General features: G+C 35.3%; 2 protein-coding genes across 2 annotated transcripts; one reads left to right on the top strand and one right to left on the bottom strand.

Annotated features, from left to right (window-relative positions):
* Positions 1 to 5,874: 5,874 nt before the first annotated feature.
* Positions 5,875 to 6,976, bottom strand: LOC118630047 (olfactory receptor 13C3). The gene has a single exon (XM_036261745.1). The coding sequence runs from the start codon at positions 6,853 to 6,855 to the stop codon at positions 5,875 to 5,877; it is 981 nt and encodes a 326-aa protein (XP_036117638.1). The 5' UTR covers positions 6,856 to 6,976.
* A 17,039-nt stretch (positions 6,977 to 24,015) lies between these two features.
* Positions 24,016 to 24,978, top strand: LOC118629900 (olfactory receptor 13C8). The gene has a single exon (XM_036261615.1). The coding sequence runs from the start codon at positions 24,016 to 24,018 to the stop codon at positions 24,976 to 24,978; it is 963 nt and encodes a 320-aa protein (XP_036117508.1).
* Positions 24,979 to 26,662: the final 1,684 nt, after the last annotated feature.

Below are 26,662 nucleotides of genomic sequence, written 5' to 3'. Positions count from 1 at the left end.
AAAAAGCAATCTATGGAAAAAGATAAAATATTTGCTAACCAGATATCTGATACAGGGTTAATATTCAAAATAGATTTTTAAAAACATACAGCTCAATAGCAAATAAATAAATAGGCAAGGAAACTGAATAGACATTATTCCAGTAAAGACATATAAATGGCCGACAAGTACATGAAAAGGTGTTCAACATCACTAATCATCAGGAAAATGCAAATCAAAACCACAATGAGAAAGCTCCTCGGATTTTTTGGGATGGCTATTATCAACAAGTCAAGTAAGTGCAAGTGAGGATGTAGAAAAAAGAGAACACTTGTACACTGTTAGTAGGAATATAAATTAGCACAGCCATTATAGTAAACAATATGTATGTTCCTCAAAATTAAAAATAGAACTACTGGCCTGATAGGTTTGGCTCAGTGGTTGAAGCATCAGCCTGTGGACTAGAGAGTCTTGGGTTCGGTTCCCACTGGGGGCATGTATCAAAAAAATAAATAAATAAAACTACCTATGATTTACCAATACCAATTCTGGGTATATATTAAAAAGAAATGAAATCAGTAAAAAACATTATGCTGTATACCATAAAAAAATCACACTGTACAACCTAAATATATACAATTTTTACTTGTCAATTATACCTCAATAAATAAAATATAATATTTGGATTCTGAGAAATTAAAAATCTATATAAGAGCAGTATTTATACATGCAGATAGACATAAATGCACACATACACACACGTGCACACACACATTCACACCATAAACCATACAGTGTGCACATTAATTTTCAAGTGAAAATACATCAGGATTGGGTTTTTTTTTATCCTCACCCGAGGACATTTTTCCTTTTTTTTTTTTTTTTTGTTCAGATAGAGCGGGAGGGAGAGAGAGGAAGAGAGAGAGAGAGAAACATCGATGTGAAGGGACACATCGAGTGGCTGCCACCCGCAGACCAACCAGGGCCGGGGACAAACTGCAACCGAGGTACGTGCCCTTAGCGGGAACCGAACCCGGGTCTCTCTGTACCGCAGGCCGACGCTCCAACCGTTGTGCCAAACCGGCCAGGGCTGTCAGGATTGTTTTTATATTATAAGATCAAAAATGTTTAGAGCTGGAAAATTTGTAAAAATCATTTAGAAAGATTTCCATTCTATAGATGAGTAAACTGAGGTAGAAAGGATGAAATGATATTCCAAAGTCACAAAGTTGCTGTTAGTATTTAATTAGGAAGAATTAGAAGCAGCCTTCCTCACCCACCAGAGGAACTGAATAATAACATGGTATTAATTTTTACCAATTCTCAGATAGTAGCTAATGAACCAGCAATATGGCTTAAAATACAGGGTGTATATGACTGGAAGATAAAGGGCTTCTATATGGGGTGGGTGGTATGTTATGAAACATTTTATGGACTTGAAGTGGGATAATCAAAGTGGGAAATATCTATGTCATAAAATTTTTCTTATGAATTCATAATGGGATCAGAAACAACACATAGGAACCTTTATTTTCTTTTAGGAAGTGGCGTCTTGGGAACATGAGAGGGCATGGAGGCATTCAAGTAGTGCAATGTGTGCAAAAAATATGCTTTCCTCTGTCTCCCTCAGGTGCTGGAAATGTAACAAGTTATGAGCTACCCACTGAAAGGATCCAGGAAGAGCCATAGCAAGGAAGTGGATCACATTGGCCCATTACTCTTGTTTCTGGGTAAATAACAGTCTTAACTGAGAGAGACACTCATTCTGGATTTGGATTTGCAAACCAACAAATGAAGCAAATACCACTATTTCAGCCCTAGAGAAAGTGTATTGTTTTAATTTGGATTTTGATCATCTAATTAAAGCATTCTAAGGAATTTAGTGAAATTCAATGAGTTACAAAGCATTAGACATTGTATGCATTCCCATTCACAAAATATGGACCAATGAAAATTGGAATGGACAGTTGCAATGTCTGTTGACAAAGTTGCTGGGTGATAAGAAACTAAAAGAATGATTTTCAGGACTGAATAACTGTGTGTTTAAACTTGACTGGCCAGTTTGGCTCAGCGGTTGAGCATTGACCCATGCACCAAGATGTTGCTGGTAAGATTCCTGGTCAGGGCACATGCCCAGGTTGTGGGCCAAATCCCCAGTGGAGGACATGCAGGAGGTGGCTAGTTGATGTTCTTTCTCATCTATGTTTCTATCTCTCTCTCCCTTTCTCTTCCTCTCTCTCTAAAATCAATAAAGAAAAAAAATTTTAATATATGTGGGTTTAATAAAGATGGCAATGGATATGTTGTTGAGATATTTTGGGAGTAGATATGGCAAAAGTGAGGGGAATGATACAGACAACTCATAGAAACTTTGTTCATATTTCTAAGTGTTTTTCTTTTCCTTTGCATGATGCTGCATTGGTGGTACATGGATTACATTTATGAGTTCTGGAGGAAGAATCAATTGCTGAATATGACACATGACAATACATGTAAATATTACTGCCCATATTCCTAAAAGAAGAATAATATAGGTCATTTCTTTTTTTTTTTTTAAATGGGATTAATGGCCCTGGCCAGTGTGACTCAGTGGTTAGGGCGTTGGTGCACACACAGAAAGGTCATTGGTTCTATTCCCTGTCAAGGGCACATACCTGGGTTTCAGGTTAGATCCCTGGCCCTGGTTGGCATGTGCAAGGGACAACCAATCAACGTGTCTCTCTCACACTAATGTCTCTGTCTCTCCCCCTCCCTCCCTCCTTTCCACTCTCTCTAAAAATCAGTGGAAAAATATCCTTGTATAAGGATTAGCGCGCGCACACACACACACACACACACAATGGGATTAATAGTTTCTTTCTCTCTCTTACCTGATCAATGAGGCATGTCTATATGCTTGTACTTACCAACCCCACTCTACAGAACAGACTAAATAAAGGGGAAATCATTGACCTTATTTAGATTGCTCCTATCTCTATGGATCAGTCCTCTAGCTGAACCTAATAGTCCTGCCCCAAGGAGAATAATCTGGATAAAAATTAATGAAAAGTGAAAATAAGGAAAAGTGATTGCTGCTATAAAGGAAGCTCTGTAACATACTCTGCAGTATATTTGAAGGTTACTATTATTTGTATGATAGGATCATGGATAAATCAACATTTTGGATCCAAAATATGTACTCGAATGTAACAGGCAGTTAATGACAACATGTTCAATATATATACCAATATTGAAACATGCTAGGAGACAGTCACTCAAAACTGGTCTGGGAGGTACAACTGACATTTCAGAACTCTCTCTTTTGACCTGAAATTCCTTCCTCCTTCAGGACTATATCCTATACCTTTATAGGAAGGCTTTAGCCATATAGGATTATATATTTTAATTTGCTTCAAAATAATCTGGGAGAAGAAGATATGTAATGATGAAAGAAAGAAGGTTGACCATGTGTTGAAAATTATTTAAACCATGTGATTGGTACATGGTATTTTATTAAATTACTCACTCTTTTGTTAAACATTTAAAATAAAAATTTTCAAAATATATTTTAAAGAAAAAAAATACAGCCTAGCTGGTATGGCTCAGTGGATTGAGCGTCCTCCTGTGAACTGTGAGGTCCTGGTTTGATTCCAGGTCAGGACGCATGCTTGTGGTGCGGGCTCGATTCCCCAGTAGGGGGCATGCAGGAGGCAGCCGATAGATGTTTCTCTCTCACATTGATGTTTCTATCTCTCTCTCCTTTCCTCTCTCTAAAAATATCAATTAAAACATATTTTAAAAAAATACATATAAATGTGTGTATATATGGATAAACATAGATACAAATGTGTGAATGTGTATTTTGGATATAAACATATTTTGGGGAAATCACATATGGTATTTAGGGTAGGTAATATGACATTTCTGAGGGTGATTTAGCTAGAAATTTTAAAAGTTCATATCACCTGACCTATCAATTCCACTTCTTAAAATTTGTCCTGTGAAACCATAGATGTTTTATATCAAAAACAAAAACAAAAGAACTTTAACCTCAAATGTTCATATTATGTTAAGTGATAAATCAAAATAAAAACATAATGTATGACTCCTGGTTATTAGAAGAAATATTTTAAATGATATCTGGGAGGTGACCAAGTGATAATTTTCAAATATTCTTCATTTAGAAAATATTTATTAGTCATAAAATAATATACCTAACAATATTTTAGAAATTTCATGATTGTCGAGGGAAGGCAATTTATTATCAAATATGTTAATTTTCTGATCATTTGAGTAGCACCACTTTTATATACCTATGTAATATTTTAGTAGTTGAATAATTCAACTTGAGATAAGCCTGCATATAGGTGCTGACATCCTTGGTATTATGGGGGAAAAATAAAAACTAAGGTGCTAAAGAGTTGGTTAAAACAATTTAAATAATATTTTTACATGTCTAAAATCTTATCATAAATCAAAAGTTAAAGAGAATTAAACAACAATCAGATACAAAGCAGGGCCTCTGGGAAGGAGGGAGAAGCAGCACTAGAAGTTCAAAAGCCATCATCCACAGGGTCTGGTACACCCCTTTCTCACAGAACCCAAGCAATGCCAATGGGATCCACCCAGAGGAGGCAGAAGAGCAGCTGAATGTTTTCTGCAGTGACAACATGTCAATTCTGATGGGGCAGTGGCAGACAGCAGGATTTAGTGACCAGATCATTTATGTAGAAACCTGGGTCAACCCACAGAAACTAGATTGGCAAAGAATGACGCCTCTGAGTAGGAGATATGGGGTCATGTTGTGGCTCTAAAACAGATAGGAAAGAGTAAAATTGATTAAGAAAATTAAGTCAAAGCTCAGCTATCATAATGGACTAAGAGATTATGAGAAAGCTGGATGGTAAATAAAAAAATTAAAAAAGCCTGATAAATTTATTGAAAAGTTTCAACTCATTGGAGAATGAAAGAACTCGTTTTATTTCCCCAGTCACTGCTTTTATCACACTTTCTGAGCCTTTGATAAAATCTCAGACAAATCTGAAATGTTTATTTATTTTTGGCATAAAAGACCTACCTCCTTTCCTCTTCTAGACTAGTTCCCATAGTCTTGAGAGATCAGTGGGCCTCCATTCATCAAGACCAAAGCCAGACTGTCTCTTGCAGGCACACAAAACTTTAAGAGGCTCTTTTGTAGCACACTCTCATTTGAGTTGGACAGAAAAAACAAACAAACTTTCCCATGCTTCCACATGGACTGTAAGGAAACGTCTCCTACCACTCTGTTGTGTACTCCCCATGCAGTAGAACACTCCTTTGATTACTTCTCACGGCCTGAACTTATCTTTATATAGATATGGAGGGTATGACTAAGATTAACAAAGTGATTTTTATGGGGAGATAGACTGTTCTTGTAACTATTAGCTTAGGGTAAAAGAGATGCTTAGCTATAACTTTTAGTCCTCAACTTGGAGTCTTATCTTCAATTCTAAAATTCTAGGGCACTACGAAGCTGTTGCTATGCTGAGTTCCTTCTTCACTGAAACCTGGTTTTATTTATTTCCTTACTGAAAGATAAGTAACTATGGCTTACAAAGAAAGTCTATCCAATGTCATTTATGTAGTTTGTGTAATTGGAGATTTTGAACTCTTGCCTCTCTACTTCCAAAGCTATGTGTGATTGTTTTCTATATTTCCACAAGATATTCCAAAAACGCTCATTTTAGATAACACCAGAGATGAGACTCTAATAGAATTCATTGTTCTTCTGAGATCTGGATCAGGGCATACTGGAAGCCGAGTTTATTGCAAACTATATTACTCAGTAATTCTTGCTGAGCAGGATTAGGAAAGGAAAATGATAGAAATATTTCTCCTTCGTCATGCTTCCCATAAAGGAGGTTCTTACTAATTTACCTATGAGTCCATCTTTGTGCCCATTACATATTGAATAAGTTTTTGGTTTAGCAGATATTTCACGGCAGCTTTTACATCCTTATTTCTCAAGCTATAGATGATAGGATTTAACATGGGGGTCACTACCCCATAAAACAGGGAAATAAGCTTGTCTGAAGTTTGCAACTTGTCTTCCCCAGGCAGTTCCTGAGACTTGGGTTTGGCATACATAAAGAAGATGGTACCATAAAATATGATCACCACAGTCAGATGCGCTGAGCAGGTGGAAAAGGCCTTGCGTCTCCCAGCGGCTGAGTTCATTCTCAAGATGGTGTAGAGGATGAACATGTAGGAGAAAAAAATGACCAGCAATGGAAGAACTAGAAACACCATATTTGATATCATCATGGTGATAATATTGAGAAATATATCAGCACAAGCTAGCTTAAGGACAGCTAATATCTCACATGTGAAATGATTAATAACATTATTCCCACAGAAAGGCAATTGCATGGCAAGAGATGTTTGCACAATCGAGTTGATTCCACCAGAGAGCCATGACACAGAAGCCATCAGGACATACACCACCTTGCTCATGATGATGGGGTATCTCAGAGGGTTACAGATGGCCACATAGCGGTCAAAAGCCATCATGCCGAGGAGGAAACACTCTGTTGATCCCATTGCAAATCCAAAGAACATCTGTATTGCACATCCACAGAAGGAAATGTTCCTTTTCTTTGTGATTAAGCTCACCAAGGTTGAGGGAACAGAGGAGGATGTATAGCATATGTCCAGGAAAGAGAGGTTGCCCAGGAAGAAGTACATGGGGGTGTGAAGACGGGAATCAAAGATGCTCGCTATGATCAGAATGCCATTGCCCATCAGAATCACTAGATACATAACTAGAATTAGAATAAAGTAAATAATCTCAATCTTTGGGTATCCAGAAAGACCAAGAAGAAGAAATTCTGATACCAATGTCTGGTTAATTTTATCCATGTTATCTGCTTTCAGAAGGGAGTTCTAATATAAAATACATTCACTGCCAAGAAATAAATGTAAAAAAATTACCTGAACAGTTCATTCTTTAGAATATATTACAAAGAGTGTTTGCCTGAAGCTCTGATATCCAGTTATCTTCAACAATGTGTGTAACTAGAATACAATGAAATTGGGAAAGATGGAAGTACCTATGCCCATTGCTAATACTGTTTATGAAGATCCACCTATGGTCAGACATACAGAAATAATCTTTCCTGCTGTTGAGGACATATTCCCAGGTTGAAGTTTCTAGACTCTTGACTAGTTGCTAACTATAAGCCTGACTTCTTCATCTGCCCTAGAAATCAAACAGTGGAAATGGCAAAAGACTACTGAACAAGGACTGAAAATTTAATTTGGAATTAATAATGATGGTCAAAATTTCAAAGTAACTTTGATTTTTTGTGCATGTTTCTTTCCATGCACGTATACCTTACATTAGTCAGTTTGATTATATATTTTATAGATATTTGATAATAAATTTAATAGCATTAACTGAAACTTAACATGTTTAAACAGTTGTTTATCTTATATTCCAGTCCCTCTGAGTTTCTTCTGTGACTGTTCCTATGACAAGACCATTGCCAATATCAGCGCCACATAAATGTTATAAATAATCTTTGGAGAACATTACATAGTCTCTTCATTTATTTTATTCTGTAGCTTCAGAGTATATTTTGATAATTTACTCATTTAACTCAACCTAAGAAAATAGGTTTAAATATTTTGTATAAATATGTATATATGTGTGTATATGCACCACTTTATGCTCTATAAAATATAATATTTTATATTATCCTCATTTTTTCAAATATAAAAAGATGGAACTTGTCCAAAGTTAACCAGGTGGCAAATAACTGAAGCTTGAAGCTCAGATCAAGTCAAATTACAGCCTCACTGTTTTTATATACATATGAGTCATCTGAGTATCTTGAAAAGCTTTAGATTCTGCTTTAGTGCTCAGGGCAGCTGCTGAGATTCTGCATTAATCCTAAATGCCCAGGTGATACTTATGCAACAAGTTTTAACACACTTGAGTAACAAGGCTTTAACCTACACTGAATTGGTAGATTATCCAGATTTTTGTGATCCAAATGGACTTCCATTTGCCTTATTATGGGCTAGCATGCCATCCTGAAAAATGAAAAGAACATAATTTTGTATTTTATAGAAAGCTCCATATTCACATCATGTTTGTAAATATCCTAAATAAAATATTTTATTGAAAGACAAAATTTTTTAAAGTAGACTAAACTTGTGCCAGACTACTACATAGTTTTAGAATACAACTGACAGTCTATCTTTAATCCAGTCATATTCTAAGCACAGAAAGAATAAATAAAAGAATAATGTAAAGTGCCTGCCACTAAAAGCTGACAATTCAGTTAGGATACAGGAAAGTACATATGAAAATATATTATACGTATAATTACATATGTAACTGAAACCATGGAAAGTGAAACCCTTGATAAGAGAGGACACTGTCCTTATAATATATATGACATGAGTTTAACATGGAAAAGTGCTTCAGACTAAAACGCAAGTCTTTGGTTTGAATTTCTGAGCTTCTAATTAGAGATGTGGCTTTTTCATTTTTAAAATAGTGATAAAAATAACTGCTTTACTTTTTTTTTTTTTTTTATCCTCACTGGAGGACATTTTTTCCATTTTTTGTTCAGATAGACTGGAAGGGAGAGAGAGAGAAAGAGAGAAACATCAACGTGAAAGGAACACATCGAGTGGTTGCCACCCGCACGACCCAACCAGGGTCCGGGACAAACCGCAACCAAGGTACGTGCCCTTAGTGGGAACCGAACCCGTGTCTCTCTGGACCGCAAGCCGACACTCTAACTGCTGAGCCCAACCGGCCAGGGCTGCTTTACTTTTCTTTATGAGATATTGTGTAGAAATAATGAGATAGCACAGGGAAATGCCTTTTAATGAGTAACAGACATATGAATAATAATAAAAGCATAATAATAATGATTCACATCTGTATTTTGGTGATAATGAATTGCTACCTGTACTGCATCAGGTTATTCACATTACAAATTCACATTAAATAACAGCTTGAACTACAGATTGAAATACAGTGTCATAGTTTTGAAGACTTACCTTTCTCTTGGTAAATTATTTACACCTCCTAGAAGAACCAGTTACTTTCTTCTTAGTATTTATGTCAGCATTCTGAATTATGATCAGGTTCAACAAAGAACACCAGATTCCAGAGTGGAAGAGTAAATATTTGTTACGCGACAGTTGTAATTATTCTCCAATTCCCAAAGCAATTTAAAGTTGGAATGATAGCTCTGTGGAATGAAGAAACTTTTTGGTGTGTCATGGACAGTGTTTCACAGACACAATTAACCTTGCTGTTGGGAATAAATTGTAGCTGAACTAAAGCTCAAAAATGAAATAACCTTCTCCTACCCATGTAACTTTTGGAAACAGGAGCAAATGTTCACCAGATTAACTTTATAAAATGTGAGAGCTTTTTAGCTCAAAATATGTTTACCAAAGTAAGGTTAATTCAAAGTCAGAAATTACACATTCAAATCATAATTACCAAAACAAAATGCTAGAATTAAAAATGATCCAGATGTTATAAATAAAACAGATATTTGCTGTGAATTAAAAATACTGTCATTTAACTTCTTTGCTTACCTTATATTCATTCTTTTAGAAAGTTAATTTTATGCAAATGCCAGGACCAACTTTTTGGAGTGAAAAACACAGATGGCAATAAAATAAATAAATTCACAGGTCAAAAATGAATTCATATATTTAATGCCACAGTGCATGAGAGTCCCCTTTTCTCCACATCCTCGCCAACATTTGTTGTTTGTTGATTTACTGATGATAGACATTCTGACAAGTGTGAGGTGATATCTCATTATGGTTTTAATTTGCATATCTTGGATGATTAGTGACTGAGCATCTTTTCATGTGTCTATTGGCCATCTTATATCTTCTTTGGAGAAGTGTCTCTTCAGGTCTTTTGTCCATCTTTTAATTGGATTGTGTGAATTTCTTTGGTGTTGAGTTGTATAAGTTTTAATAAATTTTGGATATTAACCCCTTATCAGATGTACGTTCTCCCATTCAGTGGATTGTCTTCTCATTTTTTTGATGGTTTCCTGTGCTGCGCAAAATCTTTTTAGTTTGATGTACTCCCATTTGTTTATTGTTTTCTTTTGTTTCCCTTGCCCAAGGATTTATATTGGAAAAATATTGCTAGGAGATATATCAAAAATTGTCAGATTTACTGCCTGTTTTCTTCTAGGATTTTCATGTTTTTGAGTCTTACATTTATGTCTTTAATTCATTTTGAGTTTATTATTGTATATGGAGTAAAAAGGTGGTCTAGCTTCATTTTTTGTATGTATCTGTCCAATTTTCCCAGCACCATTTATTGAATAAACTGTCTTTACCCCACTGAATCTTCTTGCCTCCTTTGTCAAAGATTAATTTGTGTGGGTTTATTTCTGGGCTCTCTATTCTGTTACATTGATCTATATGTCTATTTTTATGCCAGTAATGGCCTTGTAGTATAGTTTGATATCAGCTAGTGCATTTCTTCAACTTTTTTCTTCTTTCTCAAGATTGCTGCAGCTATTCGAGGTCTTTTGCAATTCCACATAAGTTTTTGGAATATTTGTTCCAGTTCTATGAAAAATGCCATTGGTATCTTGATAGAAATTGCATTGAATCTATAGATTCCTTTGGATAGCATAGACATTTAAATTATGTTAATTCTTCCTATCCATGAACATGGTATATATCTCCACTTATTTGTATCTTCTTCAATTTCTTTCTTCAGTGTCTTATAATTTTCCAAGTGCAGATCTTTTACATCTTGGTTAAATTTATTCCTAGGTATTTTTTTTTTGAACCAATTATAAAAGTGATTATTTTCTTAGTTTCCCTTTATGGTAGTTCATTATTGGTGTATAAAAAATGCAACTGGTTTCTTGATATTTATTCTGTATCCTGTTACTTTACTGAATTCATCCATCTGTTCTAGTAGTTTTTTGGTGTACTCTTAAGGGTTCTCTATATACAGTATCATGACATCTGCAAATAATGACAGTTTTACTTCTTATTTTGCAATTCGAATGCCTTTTTTTTCTTCTTGTCTGACTGCTGTGGCTAGGACTTTCAGTACTATGTTGAATAAGAGTGGTAAAAGTGAACATCCCTGTCTTGTTCCCAATCTTAAGGGAAATGCTTGTAGTATTCCCCTATTGAGTATGATGTTGGTTGCTGGTTTGTCATATATGGCCTTTATTATGTTGAGATATGTTCCCTCTATTCCCACTTTGCTAAGAGATTTTATCATAAATGGGTGCTGGATTTTATAAAAAAAAAAAAATTCTGCATCTATTGATATGATCATGTGGTTTTTATCTTTCTTTTGTTTGTGTGATGTATTACATTTATTGATTTGTATTGTACCAACTTTGCATCCCCAGAATAAATCCAACTTGATCATGGTGCATGATATTTTTAATGTATTGTTGGATCAAGTTTGCTAATATTTTGTTGAGAATTTTAGCATCTAAGTCCATAAGGGATATTGGCCTATTATTTTCTTTCTTTATAGTGTCTTTAGCTGGTTTTAGAATTAGGATAATGCTAGCCTCATAAAATGAGCTTGAGAGTTTTCTCTCCTCTTGAATTCTTGGGAATCATTTGAGGATAGATGTTAGTTTTTTGAATGTTGAGTAAAATTCACCTATGAAGCCATCTGGTCCAGGATATATGTTTGCTGGGAGTTTTTGATCACTGCTTTTATTTCATTAGTTGTAGTAGGTCTGTTCAGATTTTCTGTTTCTTCTTCATATAGTTTTGGAAGATCATATGTTTCTAGGAATTTATCCATCTCATCCAAATTTGTTAGCATATAGTTGTTGGTAATATTTTCTTATAATCCTTTTTATTTCTGTGGTGTCAATTCTTTCTCCTCTTTCATTTCTGATTTCATTTATTTGGGTCCTTTCTTGTTTTATTTATGAATCTGCTTAAAGGTTTATCAATCTTGTCTGTCTTTTCAAAGAACCAATTCTTGGTTTCATTGAACTTTTATATTTTTTTAAAACTCTATTTTGTTTATTTCTGCTCTGATCTCTCTCTCTTTTTTTTCTTTATTGATATGAAAGGGAGAGAGAGAGAGATAGAAATATTGACGAGAGAGAACATCGATTGGCTGCCTCCTGTATGACCCCCATTGGGGATTTGGCCCACAACCTGGGCATATGCTCTAACGGGGAATCAAACTGGTAACCTCTTGGTGCATGGGTCAATGCTCAACCACTGAGCTATACCAGCCAGGTTGCTCTGATCTTTATTGTTTCCTTCCTTCTACTCACTTTGGGCTTTTTTTGTTGTTCTTTTTCCTTTAGGTATAAGGTTAGATTGTTTATTTGAGATTCTTCTTGTTTCCTGAAGTAGGCCTGTATTGCTATGAATTTCCCTCTTAGTAATGCTTTTTACTGTGTTCCATAGACCTGGGGTTGTTTTCATTTTCATTTGTTTCAAGGTATCTTTTGATTTCTTCCTTGATCACATTGTTAACCAATTCATGTTTAGTAACATGTTATTTAGCCTACATGTGTTTCTGTATTTTTCAGTTATTCCTTGTAATTGATTTCAGGTTTCATTCCATTGTGATCAGAGAAGATGATTGATATGATTTCAGTCTGCTTAAATGTATTGAGATTTGTTTTGTGTCCTAACATGTGGTCTATCCTAAAAAATGTTCCATGCGCACTTGAAAAGAATGTATATTCTTCTGCTTTGGTGTGAAGTGCTCTGAAGATATTAATTAAATCCATCAAATCTAGTATGTCATTTAAGGTCACCATTTCCTTGTTGATTTTCTATTTGGAAGATCTATCCATTGGTGTTAAAGGAGTGTTAAAATCCCCTCCTGTGACTGTATTACTGTTGATCTCTCCACTTATTTCCATCAAGATTTGCTATATATATTTAGATGTTCCAATGTTGGATACATAAATGTTTACAAGGGTTATAGTCTCTTTTTGGATTATTCTCTTTACCATTATGTAATGTCCTTCTTTGTCTCTTACTATAGCTTTTGTTTTAAAGTCTATTTTGTTAGATATAAGTATTGCTATGCCAACTTTTTTTTTTCTATTTGCATGAAATATATTTTTTCATCCTTTTACTTTGAGTCAGTGTATATCTTTCATTCCGAGGTGGGCCTCTTGAAGACAGCATATATATGGGTCTTGTTTTCTTATCTATTTAACTACCCTATGTATTTTGACATAGGAGCCTTTTACATTTAAAGTGATTATTGATAGTACGTACGTATTGCCATTTTATTCTTTTAAATATGTTCCTCTTTTTCTTCTTCTTCTTCTTCTTCCTCTTCATCTTTTTATTAAAGAAGACCCCTTTAACATTTCATGTAATGCTGATTTGGTGGTAATGAATTCTAGCTTTTTCTTGTCTTGGGAGCTCTTTATTTTCCTTCAATTTTAAATGATAGCCTTGTTGGATAAAGTAGTCTTGGTTGTAGGTCCTTGCTTTCCATCACTTTGAATATTTCATGCCAATCCCTTCTGACCTAAAGTTTCTGTTGAGAAAAAAATTGATAGTCTTATGGGAGCTCCCTCACAGGTAACTAACTGCCTTTATCTTGCTGTTTTTATAATTCTGTCTTTGTCTCTAACCTTTACCATTTTAATTATTACATACTTTGATTTGGCCTCTTCAGGTTCATCTTGTTTGGGACTCTCTGTGCATCCTGGACTTGTGTGTCTTTTTCCTTCACCAGATTAGAAAGTCTTCAGTCATTATTTTTTAAAATAGGGTAAAATAAATAAATAAATAAATAAATAAATAAATAAATAAATAAATAAAATAGGGTCTTGATCCCTTGCTCTCGCTCTTCTCCTTCTGGTACCCCTGTGATGTGGATGTTTTCATGTTTCATATTGTCCCAAATGTCCCTTAAACTATCCTCACTTTTGTAAATTCTTTTTTTAATTTGCTGCTCTGATTTGGTGTTTTTTTCCTACCTTGTCTACCAAATTACTTCTTCCTTTCTCTACTTCATCCAATCTACTGTTTATTCCTTCCAGTATATTCTTCATTTCAGATATCATAGTCTTCATTTCTGACTGGTTCTTTTTGGTTTTCTATGTCTTTTTTCATGCTTTTGAGCATTCTTATAATCATTATTTTAAGTCTATGTCTTGATAAATTGCTTGCCTCCATTTCATTGAACTTTTCTGGAGATTTTTTCTGTTTTTTAATTTGAGGCATGTTGTTTTTTCCCCCATTTGTGCTGCCTCTTTGTGTTTGTTTCTATATATTAGATATATCTGCAATTATGTCTAGTCTTGGTGGGGTGGCCTTATATAGTAGTTTTCCTGTGGGGTCAAGCAGAACAATCTCCTTGATCACCTGATCTGGGTGCTCCAGGAATATCCCTTCTGTGGGTTAAGTAGACCCTCCTGTTATAATTGAGTTTTTGTTGCTATTGGCCTGTTCGTGAGTGGGTTTGGCCCTAAGCTGGCTGACTGTGAGGCATTACCCAGCCTGTAAGGTGCTATGCAGATGCTGACCACATGAAGCAAAATTTGCCTCAGCAGAGTCTGGTGCCTGTCCAGATCTTCTCTTGGATATGCCACTTATGAAGCTTATTGGATTCAGGTCTGATGTTGTCTGAAGCTGACCACTTTGTGTGTTGGTTCTGGGCTTCTTGGGAGGGACTCTATCTAGTACAGGGAAATATCAGACACTGCTTGTGACTCACCCTGGGCAACCTGTTTGGAGCTACAAGCGACCTACAGTTTGTGGCTACCTCTGCTGGGCCTTGGTGCATGCAGGAAGGACTAAGATGTGCACCAACTCTAGCTTTAATTATACCAGGGGCAGGTCAGTAAAAGTTCCAAGGCACCCCAAGATCAGCCTCTGCCTGCCTCCACCTGTTGACTGTCTATTAGGCTCAGGCATTGAAAGAGCCTATGGCGGTACTTGAGTTGCATGAGGTAGTTTCTCAGTGAGTCACCAGGTAGGGGCAAATGGTGTTCACCTAACTGATACAGGTTCCAAACTCATTGTCATTGCTGGGTCTGAAGCCATTCAGCAATGTCCCCAGGTATACCAAGTTGAGCTGCCACCTGCTGGGGGTTTGCATACCTTTGTGTTGGAATTGGGATTTAAGGAGTCATCAGGATGAGACCAACAGAGTTTATTAGGCACAAACAGACCAAGATTTGGCCATGTAAAGGAAGGGTTCTGCTCCAGTTGGGTACATGAGCGGAAAATGGCACCTGTCTTAGAGCCACACACTGAACATCTTTTCTGATCACAGTTATATGAAACTATAAATCAACAATAAGAGGTAAATTGGATAATTTACAAATATGTGAAAACTGAACAACAACCTCATAAACAATCAAAGGGTCAAAAAAATTAAAAGAAAATAAAAATATATATTGAAACAAATGAAAGTAAAAACACAGCATTGAAAATTCTATGGGATGCTAAAAACAGGTTTTAGAGGGAAGTTTACAATGAGAAATGCATATATCAATTAAAAAAAAAAAAAGATCTCAAGTAACCTAAGTTAACACCTCAAGGACCTACAAAAAGAGCAAACTAAGCCCCAAGTGGAAATCAATGCAATAGAGACCAGAAAACAATAGAAAAGATTGAGGAAGTCCTAAAACTCCTAGAAGAAAACATAAGAAAAAAGTTCCTTGACATTTCACTTGGCAACTATTTTTTAGATATGACACCAAAAGCACAAGCAACAAAAGTAAAAATCAACAGATAGGATTACATCAAACTAAAAAACTTCTGTATAGCGAAAGAAGTAATCAACAAAATGAAAAGGCAACCTATGTCGTGGGAGAAAATATATGCAAACTACATATCAGATAAGAGATTAATATCCAAAATATATAAAAAATTTGTACAACTTAATAACGAAAAATAAAACAATCAGATTTTAAAATGGGCACAAAAACTGAATGACATGTTTCCAAAGAAAGCTGGGGACAGAGGGGGAAAAAGGAGAAACATCTGTAACAAAAATATATTAATTAATTAAAAAAGAAAAGAAATCAGATGGCCAATAGGTATACAGAAAGATGCTCAACATCAGTAATCTGCAGAAAATTTAAATCAAAACCATGATGAGATATAGCACCTCACACTTGTTGAATGGCTATCATCAAAAAGACAAAGATAAGTGTTAGTGAGGATGTGAAGAAAAGGTAAACCTTGTATACTGCGGGGGGGGGGGGGGGTAAATTGCTTCAGCTCCCAGAAAAGCAGTATAACAGTATGAAGTTTCCTCAAAAAATTCAATATAGAACTACCATATGATCCAGCAATTCCACTTCTGGATATATACCCAAAGGAAATAAAAACAGGATCTCAAAAAGATATCTGAATTCCCATATTCATTACAGCATTATTTACAACAGCCAAGTTATGGAAACAACCTTAGTGCCTAAGTGTCCATCAATGAATGAATAAAGATGTAACACACACACACAAATGAAATAGTATTCTACGATATGAAAGAAAGAAATCCTGCCATTTGGGACGACGTGAATGAACTTTGAGGGCATTATGGTGAGAGAGATGTCAGACAGAGAAAGACAAATACTGTGTATCGCTTATTTGTGGAATCTAAAGAGGCCAAACTCATAGAAACAGAGAGTGGAATGGTGGTGACCAGGGGCTGTGGCGTGGGGGAATTGAGATGTTGGTCAAAGGGTACACACCTGCAGTTAGACGATGAATAAGATCTGAAAATCTAATGCACAGCATTGTGATTATTATATATTTGAAAGTTGCTAAGAGACTAGATGTTAAATATTTCCACCACAAAAAAAGAAATGATAATTATGTGATGTGATAGAGGTGTTAGCTAATACTATGGTATTATTCATATTATAATATATAATTGTATGATATCAACACAATGTTATATGTCATTCAGAAGGACACATAACACATAGATTCCAAGTTTTTGAAAGAACAGAGAAAGAATTTAGGGAAAGAGGAATTGAGCTCTGCCTCCACTCAGGATTCTTTGTTTTTCCAAAGGCCCTTCAGTGACAAGTACCACTGCAGACAAAAACTATAAACATTAAAGTAACATATAATTTCATAGTATATAAAATATGGAGTACATTTGAGGAACTAAATGTATATGGTAAAATTGTCCATCTGCCCACAAGTACATATTCTTAGTGTTCACCATGCTCAAGATACATCTTGAGATGTTGCTGTGATACAGAAAAGCAAAATAGAAGATTCTCTGCCTTTAAGTGGTTTTCAGCCTCTTTAAGGAAACTTGTTGCATGTACATATCACAGGAAATGAATAATATATTTTTGTTCCCCAGTTATTCAATCTTTAAAATAAAGATGATGATAGTATATATCTCATAAAATCGTAATAAGGATTATATAAAACAAATACATGTAAAGTGAAAATGTCACTTTCCCCCACCCACTTGGTATTGTCTATTATTAAGTAGCATTAAATGACAGCATAAACTGGTAACATTTGGAGTGAACTAAAGAATACATATGTAGAAGGTTAAAGAGAAATTACTAATCTGAAAAAGTAGGCTTGTCTGAAAAAGCATTAACAGAAAAATATTGGGGAAGGAGGATTCATTTCTGGGACAAAATTTGAGTTTGAATGTAGACCTTTGTTATTAAAGTCAAGGAGAAATTGTTTTTTATAAAAGTTTACATTTTTTTCCACATGCTTTAACTCTTTTTTGGATCTAGAGGGAAAAATAAAGCTTAGTTTTAACTTTTTATTGACATTTTAGTTTAAGTTATTAAAATCTTCTAACCTAATTTTTCTTGCATTCATTGCAGAGTGGGGATGCAATACTCAAAAAGCTCATTTCAAGTTCTCATTGGTGAGCAGTGGGGCAGCATTGCAAATATATTGCAGAGCTGGAGTCATAAAAGCTGGATTTCAGAACAGTGTTACCCCATCTTATACTGGCTAGGCAATATTCAGCAAAATATTTCAACTTTCAGTCTCAGACTCTGTATCTACATAACAGGAAAATTGTATAACTCATGGTAGTATTTTGAGAACAACTTTAGATATTTGAAAACTCTATGCCAATAAAGAGAGTGTATGCAATTAATCATAGGGCATTGTCAGATAATTTCAGAAAAGAATAAAATAATACTTATTAAAAACTTTTTCTGTTTGAGTCCTTAAATGTTCAAATACTGTGATGATGTAGCTGTAGACAGTGATACAAAATTTAGGTTGCTTTGCAACAACAATGTACCAATTATATGATATAATTGGATCCAACTGCATTCTCCCTGGAGTTTTGGAAAGTTTTTAATTCTCCATGTTTACTGTAGTAACTTTAGTTTGCTGCAAATACTGGACCTCTCCCTGACTCACCCCGAAAAGATTTAAAATGCCCTGCTATGGTAATGGCTGGCCTTTTGGAGGATGTTTCTGGAGCTCAAAATCTAGAGAAACACTCAGATAACCACAAAGGCACCAGGATCTATGGACTTCTTCCTCTTTTTTTTTTCCTGAGACTGAACTCTGGGCCTGAGCGTCAGAACACTTGAAATAAACTCAGCTATCCGTTTTACCTGAGGAATAAACTGGTAAGTCCAAACTGGAAGAAAATAATTACAGCTCCTGGTTTACTGTCTAAACCTCAACAGTATCTCCTCAATTTGTCCTGCAGATTGTTGCATAAAATAGAAAGCATTTCTTAAAGTTGTAAAGCAAAACAACCATTGAGGAAGAAGACTGATCTCAAATCAAGGAAAGGAAACCATTCCTCAGGCTCAAAGGTATATAAATAACATAATATTTCATCTTCTTCGCTTATAAATATTGGTTTCTTTTTCAAATTATGGGTAGGATATCAATTTTATATACTTTAACTTGATATATCTAATTTTCGCATCTGTCAGTTTTTCATTATTTAGGGTCATAAAGCTTTGCATTATATTTTAGGACACTGCTGGGTCATTTTCACAACAAAGCTCTTAGGTAGGAATTGGCATCATTTAAAGAAGAAAAGACAGGAGGCTGTAAATCTTTGCATTTCAAACCCAGGTACTCTAAAATAAAATATTTTGCTCTTTTGCCACACCTACCTCTTCAAAAACACTTACAGTTGACCCATGGGGTTGAATTGTGCCTCTCCTCCACTCCCCCCAGCGAATAGAATGAGAACATTTGATACCTCTAGTCGGTGCTCTTAGAGACATCACTGCAAAACAGATGTGTTAGCCCTTCTTCAGCAGCCAAGCAATTCTAACACTATTATTGGACCCCTAATCTACTGAAAAATTAATTCTCTGTCCCAACTGTATGAAAATGCAATGCAGCCCTGGCCGGTTTGACTCAGCGGTTGGAGCGTCTGCCTGCGGTACAGAGAGACCCGGGTTCGGTTCCCGCTAAGGGCACGTACCTCGGTTGCAGTTTGTCCCCGGCCCTGGTTGGTCGTGCGGGTGGCAGCCACTTGATGTGTTCCTTCACATCGATGTTTCTCTCTCTCTCTCTCTCTCTCTCTCTCTCTCTCTCTCTCTCTCTCTCTCTCTCTCTCTTCCTCTCTCTCCCTCCCGCTCTATCTGAACAAAAAATGGAAAAAAAAAAAAAAATGTCCTCCGGTGAGGATAAAAAAAAAAAAGAAAATGCAATGCAAATATTTAACCATATTCAGCAGTTGCTATGACCACCACATTAAAAGAAAAGATTTAAAAAATAGTGGAGATGCCATATCACCTGCATTGTTATATTCAAAATAATTGTTGAGTTCAAAATAATTAAAGCAAGAAGAGGCTGGGTTTCATTCATAGGAGTCGATTCTCACTAGATCACACATGCTGCTATGAAGCAGAGCGCCGTGCTTTACAGTGAGAAACACAAAGGCCAGTGTGGGAGCAGCCACTTAATTCCTCTGCTCAGTCCATTCTTTCTTTTCTTCCTTTTTGCCTCCTCATCAGAAGGGGAAGACTGGGCCAAATCAAAGTGGTTACTTATATGAATAGCATATTTAGTGGATTCAGGCTAACAGAAATGCCAGATTCATCTATCTCTACATTACTTATAACCTTTCCAATGGGACGAGATAAAATGGGTAAGCACTGCCTCTCATTAACCCTGGGAACTTCCTTCCATTCTCATTACTGACCGACCACTTTATGACTGCCTTTCTTTATCTTTAACTAGATTTAAAACTTTAATTGTTTAAAATGTCTGGTCTAACTAAGCTTTAACCCATTTTAAGTGTCCTAATTTTTCCCCCCTTCACTCCATTATGTATTGTTTTTTGGTGTCAGAAGTCAATTTTTCATTTTGTTTTTTTTTTTACATTTATGGTAGTCCTTTCTATTGAACTACATTTACTTTTTTAAAAATCTTCACTCAAGGATATGTTTTTACTGATTTTTTTTAGAGACAGAGAGAGAGAGAAACATCTACTGGTTACCTCCTATTTGTACCCTGAACCTGCAATACTTGGGTTTACAGGACGATGCTCCAACTGAGCCGCACTGGCCAGTGCTGAATTACATTTCTGATCAGAGCTCCTTCATTGGTATATGCCTTATATTGCTATGATTTTATGTATTATTTGTCTGTTTCCATTTAAATTTAGAGTTTACTTAATCATGCTCTCCTATATTTTATCTTATATTCTTTTACAGATTATTTTCCTCACTCCTTAAAAAGCCTCCTATTATTCTCCCATAATCACTGATGCCACTAATATTCCCTCTTCAACCTATAATTATGTTTGATTTGTTCCTAAAAATGTGCATTCTCCTGTGAAATATGTATTTTAAATTTATATATGGATTTTATTGTGCTATCAATCACAATATTGATTCCTTTGTAAACACTTTTTCAGGGATCTATTTACGTTGCTGTGTAAACATTCAGCTCATTTGCTTCTCACTTCTGCACACTGTTGCATAATGCATGCTCACATGCCGCAGAACCATCCCTCTGATGATGGGCATCCAGGTTGCCTCCAACCACTTTTGCCACAAATAAATGCAATGACCCTTACGTTATTCCCCTTACAGTCCTGGACAAGAACTTATGTAGGACATAATCTCATGACTGGAATCACTGGGACCTACCAAACTTTAATACAGCCAGAGAGTTTTCCAGCATACTCCCACCAGGATTCTACCTCCCCATATGCTTGCCAACATTTGGTATCATCTACTTTTCTAATAAAAATGAATGACATCTCATGGCTGTTTTTTGAACATTTAATGAACATTTTTCAGATTTTCTAAGAGTGAGAATTGTCAGCCATTTAGAAAAACCCTCCTGTGAATCACTGATTTCTATCCTTTGACTAACTTTCTATTGGCTTAAAGCTTTATGTTTTATAAGGTTTTTTTTTTTTCTGTACTATAAGTTTATGAGTTTTTCTATAGTCTTTTATTAAATTATACTTTTTCTTTACACATAAATTGTTAATCCATCTGGTAACCTAAGAACCTTATTTTATCTTTTCATATAAAAGAGCATGTTCCTAACACGATCTACTAAAGCTGTTATTTCCCCATTGCTTTGGGGTAACAGTTTTATATGTCATTCTCATACAAACGTGGGTCTTTATCTGAGAGCTCTTTTCTTTTCCTCCAGACTATTTAAATGTTTCTCCACCATTATCATGATATTTTTATTACTGTGGTTTCACAGTGTGTTTTAAATATGGATGTTCCCCTCATTTTTCTCTTATAAATTTAATAGTGAAAGTTGTGTGCTTTTTATTCTTCATATACATTTTAGAATGAGTGCTCATATCTCTCAAAATAAATCCAGCTAAATTTTGAATGTATTTAATTGAATATATAGACTCACTTGGGGGGGATGATAGCCTCATATTTTTAGACTACTTATTAACATGTTTACTTTTTAATTACATGTAGTCTATTAGGCTGTTTATTATAATTTTTAAATGATTTCTGTAAATATTTTGTGCATGCTGTTAAGATACAGATGCTTCATATTTTTATTTTTATTAATTTCCATTATGTTTCTAATCATTCATTGTTAATATAAAGAGTACTATTGATTTTTTTCATTAATCTTATATTCAGAAGTCTAACTAATTTTCTCTTATTAGGTCTTATACATTTTTAGTCTCCTTTTATTGCTACTTCTACCATTTCTTATCTTATGATTTTGAACAGGACTACCAAGTCTATGTTAAATAGTAGCTATAAGAATGAGCATCCTTATTACAGATCTTAATGAGAATGTATAAATTGTTTCAATTATTACTAAATAGTAATTTGCTACTGATTTTTCATATATAGTTTCCTTTTATGATTAGGAAGTAACCTTCTGTTTCTAAACTTCAATGAGTTTATATGAAAATTATGAATTGACCTTCACCAAATTTATTTCTTATCTAGTAAAATAATTACTTTTTCTTTTATTTACTCTTAAGATTTACTGATGGTGTTTAGCAAATATTTAGGATAGGTTAATAAGAATAATCCATATGCATACAATAGTAGTTCCTTTACTTCCTTGGATTATTATGTGGAAAAAAGCATTTAGAAATGTATTTGGCATAGATAATAAATACATATATTACTATTGTATTGATAATTAATTGTGTTATTTTAATAATAAGATTATTAAAGTGCAAATTATTAATGTTACTCCCTACTTACTACATCAGTTTTCAAATTATACACCTTGGAAACAAAATCAAGGGAGGAAAAGTAAATAAGGTACTGAATCATAGTGCTTTTTCCTTCCCTGCAAAACAATGTAACTTTGACCAGAAAAACTCTCCTTTTTATTGTTTTCTATATTATGCTTCTGTGTAAATTTTATTTGCTAAAAAATAATAGTTGCATGTCACTGGCTGAATTAAACATATACATTTTTAATTAAAGCACTGTTCTTAAGTTGATCCCTAAGTGATAATTCTTGCATGAAGTGGCAATAAACAAGTTAGGTGGAGCCTACAATACACAACATTACATCTCTCTATTCATTATAAATTGACTATAAGTACTCTCAATCATTTCTATTAAAAAACACTTATTTGAACACAAAGTTCCTCATTAAATTGAAGTAGATACTGGTGCAATATAAATATATGATCTTTCAATAAGGCTATCGTCCTCAATGAGACAATATGCAAATATATAATGACTACTTATACCACCAACACACCATACTAATCTCTTAAAAGAGACTCAACCACACAGGACTGCGTTATGATTTTGATGGGCCCAAGACACTTTGCCTCTAAGGGCCCTTTCTTCCATGCAGTAATATTATTATATTTTACATCTTCATTGGCATAAAGATAAATATACTAATACTATGTATTGAAATTTAAAAATTCATGGTTCTATTCAGATTTTAAAAGAAATCAAAACATTTTTATAGTCTCCTAACAGTATGGTAGGTCTACTGCACCTAGTGGATAAAGTTAGCCTTGAGTCAAACATTCAAATACATATACAAGTAATATAAATTACTGAGATCAACAGATAAGAGAGAGAGGAGGGTATTCTGGAAGAATGGAGAACATGCTTCAAATCCAATGCAACAGCTATAACTGAGCTCAATGCATCAGCTATAACTGAGCTCAACTGAGTCCAATGTTTTCAAATATTATAACTTATTGGATGATAAGCTAAAAATAGAGATTTTTATGCCGTATCTCCTACTTTTACAATGTTGACCTCTCATTTAAAGTACAGCATAGTGCAGGAATCACTGCCGAACGAAGCACATCTGTCTGCTGCACCCAGGCTTTGGGCCACTGATTTGCAGTCAATGCATTAAAGGCAGAACCAGTAGAAATGATAATAATCTTGTTTTGGATCCTAAAATCCCATAATCAAATGTGTTCTCTCTCAACCCTGAGAAAATCAGATTCGGATTCCAGGTCTAAAGGCTTGGGTTTGCAGTAAGAAATTTGTCCCAGAGTTATATTGATGCATCCAAATCCTTAAAGAACTACAGTAACACACAATATGGTTATTAAAAGAGGAGCTCCTACCTACACTGTTTTAACAAATTTCTGTTCTATCGTTCATAGAGTGCTGTTGGAGAAATGGCATATGTAATATGGAAAGGACAAATGATTCCATATTAACAGAATTTGTCCTGGTTGGACTTTCTGCCCACCCAAAGCTCCAGACAGTTTTCTTTGTGCTAGTTTTGTGGATGTACCTGATGATCCTACTGGGAAACGGAGTTCTTATCTCGGTAATCATCTACAATTCTCACTTGCACTCCCCCATGTATTTCTTCCTCTGTAATCTTTCCTTCCTGGACATTTGCTATGCAAGCTCTTCTGTCCCACTGATTCTTGACAGTTTTCTGACAGTAAGGAAACATGTTTCCTTCTCTGGGTGCATGGTACAAATGTTTATCTCCTTTGCCATGGGGGCCACAGAGTGTATGCTTCTAGGAATGATGGCACTTGACCGCTATGTGGCCATCTGCTACCCACTGAGATACCCTGTCATCATGAGCAAAGGTACCTATGTGCTCATGGCAGCTGGGTCCTGGGTCTCTGGGATTGTAGATTCGGTGGTGCAGACATCTCTCGCAATGCAATTACCATTCTGTGCTAACAATGTCATTAACCATTTTGTCTGTGAAATTCTGGCTATCCTAAAACTGGCCTGTGCTGACATTTCAATCAATGTGATCAGCATGGCAGGCTCAAATCTGACTGTTCTAGTTATTCCATTGCTAGTCATATCCTTTTCTTACATTTTTATTGTTGCCACTATTCTGAGGATCCCTACCACTGAAGGAAAACGTAAAGCCTTCTACACCTGCTCAGCACACCTGACAGTGGTGATTATATTCTACGGAACCATTTTCTTCATGTATTCAAAGCCCAAGTCTAAAAGGTCTGTTGGTACAGATAATCAAGACATCACTGAGGCCCTCATCTCCCTCTTCTATGGAGTGATGACTCCCATGCTCAATCCTCTCATCTATAGTCTGCGGAACAAGGATGTCAAGACTGCGGTGAAGAACATGCTGGGCAGGAAAAACCTCTCTGATGGAGTATAAATGAATAGTGATTTACACTATGTGACTGCAGACACAAAATTCAAATAGAGAGAATTGCCACATGAAAATAAATTCACTATGTCATTCAAAATCATGTTATAAAAATATTTTGGCCCTGGCCAGTTGGCTCAGTGGTTAGAGTGTCGGCCTGCGGTCCGGAGAGACCCGGGTTTGGTTCCCGCTAAGGGCACGTACTTCAGTTGCAGTTTGTCCCCGGCCCTTCACATCGATGTTTCTCACTCTCTCTCCCTTCCTCTCTCTCCCTCCCATTCTATCTGTACAAAAAATGGAAAAATATCCTCGGGTGAGGATAAAAAAAATATATATATATTTTGGACCCTGGCCGGTTTGGCTCAGCGGTTGGAGCGTCGGCCTGTGGTCCAGAGAGACCTGGGTTCGGTTCCTGCTAAGGGCATGTACCTGGGTTGCGGTTTGTCTCCAACCCTGGTTGGGTTGTGGGGGAGGCAGCCACTCGATGTGTCCCTTTCACGTCGATGTTTCTCTCTCTCTCTCTCTCTCTCTCTCTCTTCCTCTCTCTCCCTCCCACTCCATCTGAACAAAAAATGAAAAAATGTCCTTGAGTGAGGATAAAAATATATATATTTTGGGCCTGGCTGGGTAGTTTAGTTGGTTAGAGCACTGTCCTGATACACCAAGGTTGCAGGTTTGATCCCTGGTCAGGGCACATACAAGAATCAATCAATAAATGCATAAATAAGTAAAACAACCAATCAATCAATCTCTCTCTCTCTCTCAAATCAGTTTTTTAAGATCATTCAAAAATAATAAAATAAAAATATTTTGGTTGCTGTTGTTACTATTAGTTCTAACTGCAGAAATAAAACATGCTTGTCATTTTAAAGAACACTATTATGAGAATGCAAAATGTTGAAAATATCTCAGGAAGCCCCAGCAAAACATAATCATTCTTAAACCTTCAGAAAATAATAAACACAAAAGGTGTTCTAGAAAGGAACTTGTAACTTAAAATAAGTACATTATTAATTATTCAAAGTAATGATTAATCAGCTCATGATATACATTTATTTTTAATTTGTTCATTTGTTTACTATCTGTGTCTACTACACATATAAGCTCCCTGAGAGTAGAAACTTGTGTTTATTATTCTATAACATCCCAAAGGCCTAGAATAGAACATGACATACAATAGATGCATAATAAACACTTTTTAGTAAATAACTGAATCATATCATCTATAAAACTAGAAATGTATATCTGTCATTTCTGAGGTAACAAAGCTTATTCAAAAAGAAATTTGATGCAATGTAATAGCAGCAAAATAAACTATATTGGAATTTTATCACATGAAGTCCCTTAATAATAAAAGTACTACCTTTTTTTTTATGTGATGTGTATTATAATGCAGAACAATAGGTTTCATTTGCCAGCTTTCATAACTTTTCTGGATTTGATACGTAATGAGACTAAGTCCCCTAGTAATGTACTCTACGTTTTAACCTAATAAAATAGACATGACATGGTAGCAGAGAACTCCTCTTGGCCTCTGAGAAGTGACCAGGTTGTGATAAAGACTTCTTTCCTACTCTGCATTGAATCACACAGCTCTTAAGCAGTAGGAGAACCAGACGCAACTGGTAACCAACAGAAACTGCAAGAAGAGGATTAGAAGTGGCAAAGAGTTAAGTTGTTCAGTATGCAGCCC

Source organism: Molossus molossus, unplaced genomic scaffold (genome assembly GCF_014108415.1).
Source record: "Molossus molossus isolate mMolMol1 unplaced genomic scaffold, mMolMol1.p scaffold_m16_p_14, whole genome shotgun sequence".
NCBI lineage: Eukaryota > Metazoa > Chordata > Mammalia > Chiroptera > Molossidae > Molossus > Molossus molossus.
This window is presented reverse-complemented; position numbering and strand designations above follow the sequence as displayed.